The sequence below is a fragment of the Agelaius phoeniceus genome, chromosome 2 (assembly GCF_051311805.1).
Source record: "Agelaius phoeniceus isolate bAgePho1 chromosome 2, bAgePho1.hap1, whole genome shotgun sequence".
Lineage (NCBI taxonomy): Eukaryota > Metazoa > Chordata > Aves > Passeriformes > Icteridae > Agelaius > Agelaius phoeniceus.
In genome coordinates, this window is record NC_135266.1 from 117,166,932 (window position 1) to 117,184,297 (window position 17,366).

Here is a 17,366-nt window from a genome sequence, read left to right on the forward strand (position 1 = left end):
AAGAGATGGAGTATGGGGTGAATTTTCCCTCGGGGCATTTCCCCAAAGCCAGCAGGTTAGAGATTCCTTCCAGTGCAAGGAATGCATCCAAGGCTCTTGGGCTGACCTGTCCCCCGTGGAATCTCTTCTCTGAAATCATTTTCTGCTTCTGGCTTCCCCTGCATCCTGTTCACTCTCTGCAGAGCACTTGTGGCCTTCCAGCCCTCCTCAGCCATGGCTTTTCCAGGCAGAGCATCTCCAGCAGCTGGAGCTCTGCTCCTCTCAAGGAAGGCTGCCTGGAGTCTGGAAAACATGGCTGTTTCCAGCCCAGGTGTGATTCCTAATCGAATGGATCTTTAATCTGAGCTGTTTGACTCCAGGTGGAATGGAGGAAGGAACTAGAGACAGAGTTGCACCAATTCAGAGATGATTGCTGGCACACGGGTTAGTGAGTAGCTAAGAGCAGGGTGCTGCTGCTTGGCGGCTGCACCCTGGGGCTCAGTGATTCCAGTCCCTTTCAGAGATTGTTCCCAAGGTCTCAGTGTAGCCCAAGACACATTCCCAATCCCCAAAAGCTGGGAATGGAACTGTTTGGCTCAGCTGGATCCCACTGAGGAACAGGGCTCAGCTGGTCACCCTGCTGAGCCTCCAGGCAAACCACCCAGAAAAACCAAATATCTCTGCCTTGACCCCCAGGGCAAGGAGGGGCTGGGAACGGGCTAGAGGAACAGAAACCACTCGTTTTTGGGGCAGCCTGGGCTTGCACCGGGGCAAACTGCTCAGGAGTCCCCATCTTGGTTCCTGGCCACAGCCCTGGAATGCCCGGACCAAAGGAGCTGTTTATAGCCTGGCTGACTGGAAGTGGATTCGGTGAGGAAGGCTGGATCAGAGAGCTTCAGAGCCAGACTCCGAGAGGTCTTTCCTGCCCTGTCACCCAGATGGAGGAGATTAGATCAGGTATTTCCTAGTCGGGAGAGTTTAAAGCAAATAGTCACTCCCTTCAGAGCACACATCTCTGCCCCGGTGTTGTCAGGGAAAGGAGCATGTGAAAATTGGTGTTTTGGTCTTCACTGGCAAATATTTTGATACTTTTTCAAAGACCTTAATTTGTTTTTCTTCCCTCTCTCTCGGCCGGAGGCCAAGGGAAATCAAATCACCAGCCCTGATATTTGATCTAGCTCCACTCAGGCGTGTTTTTTTAAACAGTAGGACTTTGTCATTCATACATCTGAAGTGTATATAACAACATTGGCAATAGCTGTATTCTCTGGGAAGCTCTACACCCTGCATGCTTTTACTTCCAAGTGTTTTGCACTGAGAAATCACAGCCAGGTTGCCCCAGCTGCTTGTTTGCTGGGCTGTGCTCACTTGCATGGGTGCAATTTGCAGGAGTGCTCCTTCCCAGTGAAGTGCTCCGTTGGAATGCTCCTTTTCAGAGAGCTGCAGTGTGTGATGGGGTGCCTGGCTCTCCTCCCTGATGACAGGCATGATTCCCCTGCTTCCTGCAGCCTGTGGTTGTTCAGGTGAGCTCCTCCCAGCTGATGTGTTTGGGTTTCAAGCTGCTGTTCTAGCAGCTGTCCCTCATTTCTACCCTCTCGGGAGGAACTGCCTCTTCTTGGCTTCAGCAAACAAAAAGTAACCCAACCCTGTGTTTTAATTTAACTGGGAGGGTTTTGATGGCACACTGCCCTTGGTTTAACTCGAGCACAGTTTGGCTGCTTTTATTGCTTTCTGGCTAACTCAGCTCCTCTGGAAACTTCTTCAGCTGGGTGGTCCTGGGATGAGAGCAGGGTAAATTTGGGGGTTCCTCAGTGTATCCTTTGGGAACAGAGGCATTAAACACTGCAGCACCCGAGAACTGAGGGCATGGAAGGTGGGAACTCACCTCAGCTCTGTGCAGGTGTCAGGAGCTGCATGCAGGGACCACACTGAAAGAGGGGATTAGGGCTGCATTCTCCTTCATGGAATTATGGATTTAGCACCCCTCAAAAGCCAGGGAGGAGCTGGTGGGGATGATTTCATTTTCCACATTTCATGTCTGACAGCTCCAGGGCTGCAGGACTCCCTGTGTGTCCAGGATTTGCCTTTAGAGCACCCAGGGTAAGAAAGGCAGGTTCCTTGGGGAAGCACAGGGATGATCTTTCTGCCACATATTGGCTGGAAAACATCTGGGGAATCAGTGAGCCAAACGTGCTGCCAAGCCTGGTGCCTAGAGCTGAGGTGACAGCTTAGCCCTGAGACTTTCCCAGGGATTACTGCCCAGACACCTGTGCCTGTGATTCATCCTTTCATCATAAGGCTGGAGTTCATTGCCAGGAGGAGTATCTGGAGCTCTGGGCTAGTCCCTTTTTGTCAGGAGCAAATTTGATTTCAGAAACCCATGACCCAAACCTGCTTGCTTATTAAATTACCCTGAGCAGCTTTTAATGGCACATGGAAGGATTTGTTTATTTTGGTTTTTTCTAAATTGAACTTTTTAAAAATTTTGACTCTTTCAGGCATCTCAAGAGCTGCTGCCCCAGTGCAGTGAGTGCACAGGAGTAGGAATCAAACCATTTCTCCCACTCAGGTTTCATGATATATGATTTATCTTTGCTCCTCGATGTGACTGTGGAGAAAGGATTCAATTTGGATTTGCAGCCAGCCATACCTTGACCATCAAATGATGGCAGAGTCAGTACTGAAAAGAAAGGAAAAACACTTATCAGGCCAATCTTTCTCCACAGAGGAGCTTCAAAGGGACAGCAGTCAGATAAAAGCATGCAAACCATCAGGCTGGCCCATTTGAAATGTATTCTGTGTTGCTTGCCTCAGGAGCAGCCAGACAGGTTGTGTGCAATCACTCTTGCTGAGTGTGAGCATCTGATTGCTCTCTTGCTCAACAGGACAGGGAACAAAGGACATGCACTGGCTTGGAGGGAGCCCCTTCCCAGGAAAACCCTCACTCAGCTGGACTTTTCATTTCATGGTTCATTCAGAAGGGAGTTTTAACCATGAGGACAAGTTTATATATTTATGGAAGTAAGGTTTTTCCTACTGAAGCAGCCCCAAGTGCCCATGAATCAGTGCTGCTGGTGGGGCAGGAGGAGGTGATTCACCCAGGCCTGTCACAGTGTCTGTGGCAGGGCTGGTGGTGGGAACTGCAGCTCCTGCAGGCGCTCAGAGTGTGCCCAGTCATGAGCCAGAGCTGGGCAGGGCTTGTCCCATCCTGTGCTTTCTTCCAGCAGAGGCCAGTACCAGGTATGTTCAACACGGGGACACTTGGAACCTGTCCCAAAGCTCCTCCCCTGATTTTTGCTAGTTGAATGTAGACAGTTTTCCTAAAGCAAAGAGGTTTTTCTCTGTTTCTCTTTTAAGTTTAGCTTGAATTATTTACCAGATCTGGCTGCAGCAGACATGCAGAGGTATGAGTACCACGTGAGCATGTGCCAAAGCTACAGCACCCAGGTACATTAGCCTGATGTAGCTTTTGCATTACAGCTCTATTCCCCCCTGCCTTGTTTTGCTTGTTTTGCCTGAAACCCCGTGTTGATGTGAAGAAACAACCTCGTGTTTAAGTGGGTAGCTAATGCTTGCAGTAGCACTTTATTTACCCACTTGGTTCACTTGATGGGGCTGTGATAACTCATTCCACTTCATTGCACGGGGATGCTCCTAGGGCTGCCCTGGCACGTGGCCTTGTTGGTGACAATGGCCCCATTCAGCCGGGCTGTGCTCCTCATTCCAGGGCTGATCTCTGTGGCACCGGGCACCTCTCCCTCCTCTTTCCCTTCAGCACTGTGTGCTCAGCCTCCTTCCACAGCCCCTGGGCACCTCAGGGACACCCGTGGTGCTGCTCCTCCAAGCCCTTGGGCCCTGCCAGGGATCCCAGATCCCAGTGGGAGCTCTGCTGCTGCTTCCCACATCTCCCCACCCCAGCACAGTCCCAGAGCCCATTCCCTTCCTTTCCTGAGCCCCTGCTCTGCACGTGCCTTTCTCCCTGCTGTCCACAGCATGACCTTCAGTCGAGCCTGTGCTGCTATGGTTTGTTCCTGGCCTGGCACTGTTCCTCCCTCATTCCCAGCAGATTTCTGTGGGATGGCAGCATTAAAGCTGTGTGTGCTTTGTGCAGAACCCTGGGCTGAGTGTGTTCAGTGCAGCGCTGCGAGGCTCCCGGGCTTTCCCTCCCCTCGGATGGGAGTGAGCTGGTATTGCAGCAGGAGCTCAGAAGCAGAGACCTCTGAGAATGCCTTGAACCCTGCTAACCCCGGCCCTGAACCCTCCTAAGCCCAGCCCTGATCTCCTTTTGGGGCACACAAGGCTCCCTCCACACCACGTTTGATAACTCGGAGCAGAGCAGTGCTGGCAGCTCTGGGCTCGGAACTGCTCCCACCTTTGTCTGCTCAGACCCTCCTCCTGCCAAAGCCTTCAGGGGGCTGCCCACAAGCCTTTTTGGTAAGGGCTCTTGAGGAGAGGAAAGGGGAGTGCAGGGAGCAGAGGGGGATTAGGAGCAGGGCTGTAGCATTACACTTAAAAGATCTTTTGAGTCCAGCCTGTCACTTGCATTGTGGTAAAGATTGTGGAGGTCTTTGCAAAATGTGCTACAGTTTAACCTTATGAGCAAGTATAATGTGTATATTTACTCTGAGTGCTCCATCCTTGAGGTTTTTTTATAAGTTACTTTTTTTTAAAAGCTGATATGCTCATACATTAGTTACAGAGTATAAGCCCCATTTATTGACAGGGAAACTGAGGCAGTTAAAACAATGTCTCACCAAGGTCATCTGAACAGGCTGTAGTCTGACAAATCCTATCTCCCTCAAGTTTGTGGTCTATTCTAGTAGTTCTTTGTTTTCTTGAATCAACTCATTTTAACTAGAGCATGAGATATGCTTAGTAAAATTTAATTGGCTAAGATTTTGGAACTAACTACACTTGTTGTAGAGCGTAGAATGATGGAATCACAGGATTATTTGGGTGGAAGGGACTTTAAAGCCCAGCCAGTGCCACCTCTGCCATGGGCAGGGACAGCTTTCAGTGTCCTAGGTTGCTCCAAGCCCTGTACAGCCTGGCCTTGGGCACTGCCAGGGATCCAGGGGCAGCCACAGCTGCTCTGGGCACCCTGTGCCAGGGCTTTACACCCTCACAGGGAACAATCCCTTCCCAAAATCCATTCTGAACCTGTTGCCTGTCAGTGTGAAGGGAACTGGCTTCCCAAAACCAAGAGCATTGGGGCAGCAGGATGCACGTGTGGCTGTGGAGGCTGCTCTGGGTGGGGACAGGGCAGTGCTTCCAGGAAAGCCTGCTCAGCTCATTTGCACGTGGAGCAGCAGAGCAGCCCTGGCCTGGCCAGAGCAGCCTGTCTGCATTCAGTAACCAGCTGGACCAGCAGAGCTGTGCTCATCCAGCAGGGAAGGAAGTGCTTGTTCTTCCAGCTGGACTCCAAGTGTCCCTTGGGAAGCCATGTTTGTAAAGAACGGGCCCATCCATTGCAAATTAATGCCTGGAAAGTTAGTCAGCCCCTGCCCTGCCCCTCAGCTCTCCTTGCTCCACAGGAGGATGGATTCACGCAGAGCTGCGGGAGGGTTTCTTTGTTTCCACAGAGCTGCTCTTGGATACAAAGAAAACTGGTGCTTGAACCAACATCTGGAAGCTTGTTTTCTCTCAAAATAAATACTCCATTCTGCTACCTCTTCTCAGAGACTCATCTTTTTTTAATTTTTTTTTTAACTTGTGAATCAAGAGCTAGCTGCTCTTGCAGGAGAGGTAGAGGTTGAAATTCCTTCAAAATTGAAATTCCAACCCAAAATTGGTTTTGGCCATATTTTTCGCTTCTTTGCATCCTCTTCACTCAAATACCTAAAATATTTACAGAGTTTGGCCTTTGTTTGTCCTCTAAAATCTGCCACAGATGCCTGTAGATACCGAGGTGGTGGTGGGCATCCCCCTGGGGGGATTAGCCTTGTAGCAGGGGCCAGCTGAGTCACAGCCTTCAAAACCCCAATTCAGTGGGATTTTCTCCCGTCTTGCTCAAATTTGCTGTATTTTTGTCTCTTCTGATCCTTGCACTTCAAGTTCTTGGAGACCAGGAAGGGTCTGTGGGATTTGGTGGGGAATATCACATGGCCCATCATTACAGTTTGTGATGAGAACAGAAATAATTTCAGCCACATTAACCTGTCAGGAAGGAAAAAAAACCAAGAGCCTTTTTGGTTACATAATTCTCAAAGGTCGGCCTTGGGGTGTCTGAAATGTATCTTCAGCTGTAGGTGTGAATGCACAATATCAATGTTTTCTCCTCAAAACGCGTAGGTTGGGCGCTGCTTTTCTCGACACTGCCAGTTTTTGCTACCATATGTTCTCCCTTTGCAAAACCTTTAGCACTGTTAACTTGGCTTAATGTAAACAGATGATGCTGCATCTCAGATTCCAAATTGCCAAATTGGTGGCTGTGGAGTCACCACCTGGAGCGGTGCGCGTGGGACTGGTCTTTGCTAACCTGTGCTGGAAGCTCTGCCTCCACCCTCTTGGAAATATACCACACCTTTTCCTCCAGCTGTTTGTCTCCAGAAGGGAGGAATTTTGCCTTTGATACCCCAAAGGCAAAGTGTGGACCCGCAGGGACTCCTGCAGCAGTCAGGTGTCATTGTTAGGCTGGATGTAACATACACACGTGCTTAGGGTCTAAGAAGAAAAAAGTCTTTTATTTTGTTTGTTTTTTAGTTTGTATATTTTTAACAAAGCCTGATTTTAAGTGATTAACTCCATTATAATAACTTACTATATTTATTGGTGTACAGCCCCACCAGTACGGTACAGCCCTGGAGCTGTGAGATGTTAAATGTTGAAAGCACAGTGAAGCTGGAGGGAAATGCATGGGGCAGCTTCACCCTTCTCTCCAAGGTGGACAGTGCCTGTTTGTCACCTTTTCCTCCAGTTGTTTGCCCTAGGGATGAAAGGAGATGAGGCATTTCCATCGCCAGCAAAAATGGAGGCGTGAAAACCGTGGTGCACTCAGGTGTAGCCATGATATTTTCTGAAAAATCCTTTCCTTAGGATTTTTCCTCCTGAGAAGCTGAGGGGCCTCAGGAACAAAATGTAACCAATGGTTATCTGCTGCTGTGGAATGCAACAGGTGCATCTGGGATTGTTTCTAGTTAATGGCCAATCACAGCCAGCTGGCTTAGACTCTCTGAGATACAAGCCTTTGTTATTCATTCCTTCTTTTTCTATTCTTAGCTGGCCTTCTGATGAAATCCTTTCTTCTATTCTTTTAGTATAGTTTTAATGTAATATATGTCATAAAATAATAAATCAGCCTTCTGAAAGATGGAGTCAGATCCTCGTCTCTTCCCTCATCCTCGGACCCCTGTGAGCAGGGTCACACCCAGGCTCTTGGCCAGACTCTCCCTCACCCCGTGTGTCTCTCCCTCGCAGGACGTCAACGCGGGCGAGGGCAGCGAGTTCACGGACAGCGGCATCGAGGGTGCGGCCACGGACACGGAGCTGCTGTCGCGGCGCTCCAACGCCACCACGGCCAGCTACTCGCCGCCCGCCGGGCGCGCCTTCGTGGGCAGCGACAGCGGCAGCAGCTCGGCGGGCGGCGATGGGCTGCGCCAGGGCGTCTACGAGAACTTCCGCCGTGAGCTGGAGATGAGCACGGCCAACAGCGAGCAGCTGGAGGAGGCGGGCTCGGCGCTGAGCGACGAGCAGAGCAGCGGCACGCTCAGCTCGCCCGGGCAGTCCGACATCCTGCTGAGCGCCGCGCAGGGCACCGTGCGCAAGGCCGGGGCCCTGGCCGTCAAAAACTTCCTGGTGCACAAGAAGAACAAGAAGGTGGAGTCGGCCACGCGCAGGAAGTGGAAACACTACTGGGTGTCGCTGAAAGGTGCGGGGATGGCGGGCAGGGCTGTGTCCAGTGGGCACTCTGGGTGTCACTGAGAGGGGCAAGGGTGTGCCCAGGTGGATGCTCTGGGTGTCACTGAGAGGGGCAAGGGTGTGCCCAGGTGGGCGCTCTGGGTGTCACTGAGAGGGGCAGGGGTGTGCCCAGGTGGATGCTCTGGGTGTCACTGAGAGGGGCAGGGGTGTGCCCAGGTGGGTGCTCTGGGTGTCACTGAGAGGGGCAGGGGTGTGCCCAGGTGGGTGCTCTGGGTGTCACTGAGAGGGGCAGGGGTGTGCCCAGGTGGGTGCTCTGGGTGTCACTGAGAGGGGCAGGGGTGTGCCCAGGTGGGCACTGTGGGTGTCACTGAGAGGGGCAGGGGTGTGCCCAGGTGGGTGCTCTGGGTGTCACTGAGAGGGGCAGGGGTGTGCCCAGGTGGGTGCTCTGGGTTGTCGAGTGACGTCATGAAGGGGTGAATGATGCATCACGTTGGGGTCACCACTTGTCACCTCAGCTGTGTCCCTGACACAGGTGTAATTAGCGCTGACTCCATGATGCAGAAGGCTGAACCATTCCTTTATTCTTCTATGCTATTTTCATACTATACTCTTAAGAAACCCATAACCCCTTCCAGCCTGATGGATACAGCTTGGACCTCATTGGTCTACCAACCAAAACACCACCCTTTGGTAGACAAATCTCCATAGCACATTCTACATTTTCCTAGCAAGAGGTGCAGCAAGTGGGGATAAGAATTGTTTGAATTCTTTCTCTGAGCTTTCTCACAGCTTCTTGCAGCCTTTCCCAGGGAAAATGCCTGGGAAGGCCTGTTCCTGCTCTCTGGCCAGAGAGCTACTGCCACACTGGATGTCACTGAGAGGTACAGGGAGAGTGGGCAGGGATGTGACTCCTATAAGAAGCTGCTGTTAATATGAGGTGTGGGGAGGTGGCCCTGCTGTTCTCCAGAGGTTTTACGTGGTGGTTGCTGATGTGCTCAGTGCTGGCACGTGTGTAGGCACCCCCAGGCCCAGCAGTGGGGTTCATGCCTTGCTTGGAGCCTACTGGCACATCCCTGGGCACTGGGTGTTCCCTTGGAGAAGGTGTCCATGGCTTGCTGACAGCTGAGTGAATAATACCTGTGTATCTCTGCAGGGTGGGGGGCTGTTGGTGGTGACAGTGGCTGCTGTGTGCACACAGGGGCTCTGCCATGCTCTGCGCCCCTCCTGTACCTCTCCTTCCCCAGGAGGTGCCTCATGAGTACAAATACTCAGGGTTGCAGCACGTTTGCAGGGGGGACAGGAAGCTGTGGTTGGTCACCAAGGCTGGCATGTGGCTCTGGCTGTGTCACCCACCCCGTGCTGGGCACCCAGCTGCCCTGCTCCCTCCTCAGCTGCTCGGGCCACAGACCCCCTTCTCTCTGGATTGTTGCTGAGCAGGAACTCATAAACTCATCTCCATGTGCTTCATCAGCAGGGAAATGGGAAGCCGCAGCTTTGGGACTGGCCTCCCTCTCCTGTGCTGTGGCCAGAGCCATGTCTCCTGCTTTAGGTGGGGTTACCCAGAAGGCTCAGCGTGGTCAAACCCTGCCCTCCCCACAGAGAGCTCTTCCTAGAGCACTTTTATTTATTTTTATTTTATGTTTATTTTTAATTTGCGGCGCTATTTTAAAGCCAACAGCAAAGTTTGGAGCCAGCTCTTCCTTGGGGTGGCTGGAGAGCTGGGGAAGGGGGAGAGGGGAAGGGAGGTGAGGGGCAGCCCTGATCTCCGGCGAGGGGGCAGGAAGGTCTTGCTGTGAGGGGCTGCAAACAAAGGGCCATCTGGGAGAAGAAAGGGGAAGGATGAGCAGGGGAGCGATGTTGTTTTGAAGTGCTTTGGCTCAAGTGGAGTGTTAACTCCTCGGATTGCTGTGCCTTGTGATACTGGCAGTGTTTAACCGGGGCTTTGAAGTCAACAGCTGCCATTGTTTGGCTGCAAATTGTTTTCTGGGAGGCTGGAGCATCCCTTTCCAGTGACCAGAGCATCCCTTCCCAGTGACACAGCAACTATGTGCCTGTAAGCAGCTGGAGATAGTGTGGGAAGGTGGGAGAGGAGGAGACCCTTTTCTTTTGGAATCTCCCAAATTGCACCCTCGCTCTGCACTTTGTTTTCCTTCCCCGGGAGGATTGTAAAGACTATTTCGTAACACCGAGCAGGTCGTTGGCTGGCCCCAGCTGAGTTTTTTTGTCCATCAGTCTTTCAGCAAGCACAGCTCATCCCAGCCCATTTTAATTCCAGTTCCTGTCTGCATGCAGTAATTAAATGGCTTGATCTTTGCCTTGGGGGGACTGCAGCAGCAGAGGCTGAGGCTGGGCCATGCCCGGGGGTCTGTCTGCTCCCAGGGCTGGCTCACAGCTGGCTGTCACCCTCAGGGGACCAGGATCTCTCCCCTGTGTGATGGGGTGGCCATGGACAACCCCAAATTTGGGATTTCTTACGCTGTTTCTCATCTGGGAATGTATTTCACTGCCCATGACTTTCTGTTTTGGCAATCCTAGGGAGAACAAAGCTCAGGGTGAACAGAACAGCCGGGGGTCAGGGCTCACAGTGCCCTGCAGCTCGTGGTGTGCCTGCCTGGCACTGAAACCAGCAGAATATTTGAACGTGCTGCTCCCTGTCTCCTGCAGGCTGCACGTTGTTCTTCTACGAGACGGACGGCAGGTCTGGCATCGACCACAACAGCATCCCCAAGCACGCGGTCTGGGTGGAGAACAGCATCGTGCAGGCTGTGCCCGAGCACCCCAAAAAGGACTTTGTCTTCTGCCTCAGCAACTCCCTTGGCGACGCTTTCCTCTTCCAGGTTGGCTTCTGCAAAGCTTTTTTGTGTCTCCCAGCGAGGAGGGCATCTAGCTCTGCTTGAGAGGGGTGGGAAATCCTGCTGGCTGCAGGAGGTTTGGGGTTTTCCTTTGGCAGCACTAGGGGAGGGTCATGAGCTGAACACGATCAGTGTCAAATCTGCTTTTTTAATAACTGGCTGGACCTTCCTTGTGCGGATGGCTGGAGCAAAGAATGAAGAAATGCTCCTGCATCCCTGTAAAAACTGCTTGGGCAGCATGCTTAGAGCACACAGACCAAGCCAGTCACCCCACAGGACACCCAGTTGGGCACTAAAAGTGCTGTGCCAGTCTCTGTGTCAGGGGAGAGTGCTCGAGGGGCTGACAAGACCAGGAGCAGCTGGAAGTGCAAGGGGATGTCTGGATCTGCAGTGCTCTCCCAGAGGGGCTGCAGAATTCAGCTGTCCCTTGTTTACACACCTTGCTGCTGCCCCAGAGGAGACTGGAAGTGCAGGGTTTGGTTCTTTAATCAGGAAATAGAAATGTCTCCATTTCGCTGGGTGCATGTAAAAAAAAACCCAAATCCCAGGACTTACATCAAAGACCACAGATTAGTTGATGTGTTTCACTTGAAAAGATTTCTGCCATTTGGTAACCACTGCTTCCCTGAGTGATTTTTAGGTTGTCATCCCCTTTCTTACGTGAGGTTGGCAGTAAACAGGGTGTGACATTCTGTTATTTGCAGTTGGCAGCACGTGCTGAGGTGGGTGCATTTCCTCCACTTGTGGATCAGTTTTCTTCATTGGAGGAATCCCTTTATTTCTCTTTCCAATTACAATGCAGTTTCTTGACTCCTTAAACCAGAAGCTACTCTGGAGTAGGATGTGTCCCAACATCATCACTCCCTTATATTCCAGATGAAAAAACTGAATTTATACAGTGTTGTAGGTCCTTGCAGCTGTCCTTGCAAAGGGCTGGATTCTCAAACTGGTGCAAAAAGAAAAGCCATTCTAAATCCTGGAGGGACTGAGTGTCTGACTGAAAAAAACCATCCTTTTTTGTGGACCAACTTCCCTGCCACCCCAATGGGGTTTTTCCTTCTGTAGTACTGCCCTGCCCCTCTCTCCTTGACTTTTTCCCTGGGAAGGGGATGAGTATTTTGGCACCTGGAGACCTTCCTCCAGGTGAGAGGGGATCACAGAGCCACAGAATGGCCTGGGTTGGAGGGGACCTTAAAGATTACCTTGCTCCACCTCCTGCCACGCAGGCACATCTTCCACTGTCCCAGGCTGCTCCAAGACTTGTCCAACCTGGCCTTGGACATTTCCAGAGATCCAGGGGCAGCCACAGCTGCTCTGGGGACCCTGAGCTAGGCCCTGCCCACCCTCACAGGGAGGAATTCCTTCTCAATATCCCACTGGCAGTGGAAAGCCATTCCCTGTGTCCTGTCCCTCCACGTTCTTACCAAGAACACCTCTGTATTTTTCTTGTGGGCTCCCAGACTTACCCCAAAGCTTATCCCCCCAGAGCCCCGGTGTCATTGTGCCACAGGTAGGTTTTTGTGTAGGGAGGAAGCAAAAGTCAGCCTTTCCAAGCAAAACCCAGTCATTTCTATTGCCAGAAATGTTCTGTGATGTGTCCCTTCTGCCAGGGAAGCAGGGGAGAAGGAGGGGATGCCCTCAGAGCAGTGGCCCTTGGCTGTGTGTGCCAGCACAGAGCTGGAGCAGGGCTTGGCAGGGAGAGGCACAGCCCTGAGGAGGCTCTTTCTGTGCTGTGCAAGGGAAAACAGGGCTGGTGGTGATCCCACACCCCCTGGGCACCTTGTGAGGAGCCTGCCCACTGCAGTGCACCCAGATACATCTCCCAGTGTCCTCAGCAGTGCAGTGGGAGCTTGCTGGTGCTACAGCCTGGGCAGAGCCTGGCCACCTTCAGCCACAGCCTGTGGGCAGTGCCAGCTGAAGGCAGGGGCTTTGGGAAGGTGTGCTATTTTCTGGGTCCCCCATCGTTGGGTGGAATGATGAATCTGGCTCCATGTTCTTGGAAGGCTAATTTATTATTTTATGTACTTATATTATATTAAAGAATACTGTACTAAACTGTACTAAAGAATAGAGAAAGATACAGACAGAAGGTTAAAAGATAATAATGAAAAACTCGTGACTCTTTCCAGAGCCTTGACACAGCCTGACTGTGATTGGTCATTAAGTTAAAACAATTCACATGAAACAATGATCTGTTAGTAAACAATGTCCAAACCACATTCCAAAGCAGCAAAACACAGGAGAAGCCATCAGATCATTATTGTTTTCATTTTTCTCTGAGGCTTCTCAGCTTCCCAGGAGCAGAATTCCTGGGAAAGGTATTTTTCAGAAAACATGATGGTGACAGGAAGGAGGAGGTCAGTTCTTCTGCAGCAGATCCTGCTTCTGCTTAGGGCTTCCAGCCCGAGTGAGGGAAGTGGTGCCATTCTGGGACACACCTGTGCCACCAAAGTTTGGGAGCACCAGTGTGAGGCCCAGCTGGGAAGCTCTCCTTAGCTTCATCCTTGGCTGCTGGTTGTCACCTCAGCGAGGATGACCTTCCTCATCTTCTCCAGCAAATGGAGGAGTCGTGCTGGGCTGTCTATTAATAGATCAGGCATCATCAGAAGGTTTAATTAGAACAAGGTGGTTTGGCACCTTGCTGCTTTTCCAGCCAAATACCAGTGTGATTATTGCCACAGGCTGACACTCACACAAAGTCTTCTGCAGCCCTGAGCTGCCTGGAAAGTTTGTTTCATGATCTGCTGTAAAATAGAATGGAGTTTAGTAAAAGGCCTTAGATTGACTTTTTATTTTGAAAATCTGGAAAGAAGAATCTGGAAAGATTCTTCTTTGTGTCAAAAGGCTCTAATCAGAATAGTTCTCTTCCAGAAAGAAGTACTGGTGTCCCATGCTCCAGCCTGGTGTCTCATGGAGTGGTTTGGGCTGGAAGGGACATTAAAGATTATTCAGTTCCACACCCTGCCATGGGTTGGAACACCTTCCACTCTTCCAGGTTGTTCCAAGGCCTGTCCAGCCTGGCCTTGGGCACTTCGAGCAAGGAGAAATGTTCCCTTTTCCCAAACTGCCATATCCATGCTTGGGAAGGGACAGTGCCAGAGCTGTGAAACAAGGATGAGCCTGCCTTTAATGTTAACAGGGGTGTCCTCAGAGTGCTTTGGGACCTTCAGAAACAGAAAGCTGTTTGTCTAAAGCTACTCATACTTCTCATGGTCACATTATCTGCCATTAATTTATTATTAACTGCTGCATGCCAGAAAAGCTCTCCATCCTAGGAAGAGCACAGCAGTGGTGCATTCCCTGCCTTAAGGGGCTGGAGTTTAGGAATCTTGGTTAAATTTCAAGGTAGAAATGATGATGGCCAGGGAGGTGATTGCTGAGGCCTTGCTGGGAAGCCCCCCCAGCTGCCAAGCTCAGATAGAGGTGTAATTCCAAGGCCTGCTTAGGGATGATGGGGGTACATAAGTGGATTTAAGGCTTGAATCTCGAGATCAAAGGCAGAGTTTGGAGGAGGGTGCTGAGTTCTGTCCCCTTCCTTTGCCCCGGGCAGACGTGCAGCCAGACGGAGCTGGAGAACTGGATCACGGCCATCCACTCGGCCTGCGCCACCGCCGTGGCGCGGCAGCACCACAAGGAGGACACCCTCAAGCTGCTCAAGACCGAGATCAAGAAGCTGGAGCAGAAGATCGACATGGACGAGAAGATGAAGAAGATGGGGGAAATGCAGCTGTCCTCAGTCACAGACTCCAAGAAGAAGAAGACCATACTGGATCAGGTAAAGTCAAAAGTTCTTGGGGCTTCTGCTGCTCAGAGTGACCCTGAGATGTGTTAGGAAGTCTCTTTTCCCAGCCCAGTGGTCAGAGAAGGAGTCAGAACTCTTCAGTTCTAGCTCTCAGGGTTGTTTATTGCTTCTTGTCTATAAAATTCTTTCTCTGGCCTGCCAAGGTCTGTTCAGCAGGTCAGGTTGAGGCACACTGGCTGCCCTTGGGGTGGTGTTATCTTTTTATACTAAAAACTGCATGTATAATATTTACACTATTTAATAACTTCCCAATACCTATCACCCATGTTAGACAGTGAGCTTCTACCTTAAACCAATCCAAAAGTGCCAGCACCACAGCAGAAGATGGAGGCCAAGCAGAAGAAGGAGAAAGGCTGGACATGCCCAGATTCCTCCATCTTGCCTCCTGAACCCCCATGCTAAAAACCCCAAAGATCTATTTTTCACCCCGTGACAAACTAATTATTATTCTGTTTAGACTTTCCTGACTTGCAGATCCTCATATAAGGTTGGTAATTTTTTCCATGGGTCATAATCAAAGTCACAGGGGTCTAGGGCTCTGTGCCAGGGTCTCTGAGCCCCCTGACAGGGGTTCAGGCAATCCAGGACAGCCAGAGGGATGTCCTGAATTCTGATAACAAGTCCCCAGTGAGGGTTTAAGGCCTTTTAGAGGTTGTTGGGAGCTCCCTGGAGCAGGTGGGATCAGGGGAGCTGTGCTGGCTGCCTTAGCTGCACCATTGCTCCACTAAGGTCCAGCACGGGCTCTCTGCTGGCCTCCAGGAGATTTGGACAGCAGGAGGCTGCCAGGCCATGGCTGGGGGATGCCTTGGGGAACAGCTGTTCACACACCAACAAACTCTGCTGCTGCTGCTTTAAGTGTGCCAGAGGCTGCTGCTCCTGCTGGCAGCTGGGCTGAGGAAGCCATGCCTGGTTTCTGCTTGTCACAAGGGCCTGCCTTGACCTTGTGGCTGCATCCCTGGCTGCCCTGGGTCCTCTCCTGCTGCCTTCAAGTGGACAGCGTGGCTGGCTGGCTTTCAGAAGCAGAGAGCCTCGAGCAGATGCTTCTCCCACTGCTGCAGCAGCACCTTATTTTGGGAAGTTTGACATATGGCTGCTGCTTCCCTCATTTGGAGCTCTCCTGCCACGGCTGCCAAGTGTGCCTGTAATGCAAGCATGGGGGGAAGTGGCTGGGGCTGGGATAAAGGGATTTGTACCCCCTGGAAGCCCATGAGAAGGAGAAATGGGGGAGAAAGGGGAAGGAGATGCTGAAGAGCTCTGCTCAAAGCTGTCAGTCAGTGAGAGGGCAGAGCAGTCTCTCTCTTGATGTAACTGAGTTTGTCTGGATGCTTTGAAACTGTTTCCTATAAGCTATTTGAATTATTTAAATCAGTCCTTCCATAGGCTGATTGCAGCACTCTTCCACTGATCAGATGAATTATCCCCAGTGTATGGCACTTTTTCAAGCTCTGTTGTTGCTCACAGCAAAGCTGCTGCTGTGGCTGCTGATTTGGGTTGCCCTGTGCCTGGAGTTTGGTGGGCTTTGCTCTTCTGATTCTTCAGATGCTCTTGATGCATGAAAGAAGCCTCTTAAGGGACTGCTGAGCAGAGAATCCTGGAAATACAAAGAAAATTAAAAATGAAAATTTAATCCTGTTAATTAGCATTGTATCAAAGGAGCAGTTGTCCCAGGAGGAGACTTTTGCCACAAATGTAGAAAGTTGTTTTCCATCTCTAATCAAAACTCTTTAACTATTTGCATCCTTTGGGGGGTTGGGAGGGCAGGGGAATGTGGGAAAATCAGCAATCAGGGTTTGTTGGGTGGGATCAGCCCTGGTGAAAAGGATGTGCGTGGTGTTGTGAGGGTTTCCAGGACAAGGTGAGAGATGAGAATTTGACTCCGTGTTCTTAAAAGGCTGATTTATTTATTTATATTTTATATTTATTTATTTATAATTTATTTATATTATATTATAGATTATATTATATTATGTTATGTTATATATGCTATACTAAAACTATACTAAAAAGAATAGAGAAAATATATATCAGAAGGCTAGAAAAGAATGAATAATAAAAGCCCGTGAACTAAAATTAGTCATTAAGTTAACACAATTCACATAAAACTAATTAAAAATATACCTGTTAGTAAACGATCTCCAAAGCAATCAAATAGTTATTGTTTACATTTCTTTTCTGAAGCTTCTCAGCTTCTCAGAAGAGAAAAAATATTAACAGAGGGATTGTTCAGAAAATATCATAGTGACAGGTGTGTTGTTGGAACCCAGGAAATTCCTCTGGCTGCCCTGGAGGGTTTGAGCCCCTGCCCAGGGGGCTCAGAGACCTTGGGACAGGGCCCAAGACCCCCACGCCTTTGATTTAGCTCGTGGAAAAAACAATTTCCAACCTTTATTTGAAGAATTACAAATCAAGAAAGTTTAAGTAGGATAATAGTTAGTTGTCATGGGGTAAAAAATAGATTTTTGGGGTTTTTAGAACGGGGGCTCGGGTCCCAAGATGGAGGAATTTGGGTGCGCCTTGTCCTTTTTCCTTCTTGTTCCTAGCCTCCATCTTCTGGGTGATGTTGGGACTTTTGGATTGGTTTAAGGTAGAAACTCGCTGTTTGACATAGGTGAAAGGTATTGGGAAGTTATGGTAAATAATGTACACATAGTTTTTAGTACAAAAGATAACACCACCTCTGAGGTGGGCAGTGTTCCTCTGTCTGACCTGCCAGACAAACCTCAGTGGGTTGAAGAAAGAATTTTATAGATAAGAAATTATAAACAATCTTGAGAGCAAGAACAGAGGAATTCTGACTCCTCCTTCGACTGCTGAGCTGGGAAAAGAGGCTTGTACATATCTCAGAGTCCCTCAGACCAGCAGAGGTTCTGAGAGTG

The 17,366-nt window shown here is 50.4% G+C and overlaps 1 protein-coding gene across 4 annotated transcripts in view; it reads left to right on the plus strand.

Annotated features, from left to right (window-relative positions):
* The window catches only part of TIAM1 (TIAM Rac1 associated GEF 1), a 151,400-nt gene that overhangs the window by 83,367 nt on the left and 50,667 nt on the right, over nt 1-17,366 (plus strand). For all 4 annotated transcript variants that reach the window (XM_077174624.1, XM_054628168.2, XM_077174625.1 and 1 more), the window contains 3 exons: nt 7,396-7,846; nt 10,501-10,673; nt 14,239-14,463. In XM_077174624.1, the coding sequence (XP_077030739.1) occupies nt 7,396-7,846; nt 10,501-10,673; nt 14,239-14,463 (849 nt within the window). The remainder of the gene's footprint in view (nt 1-7,395; nt 7,847-10,500; nt 10,674-14,238; nt 14,464-17,366) is intronic.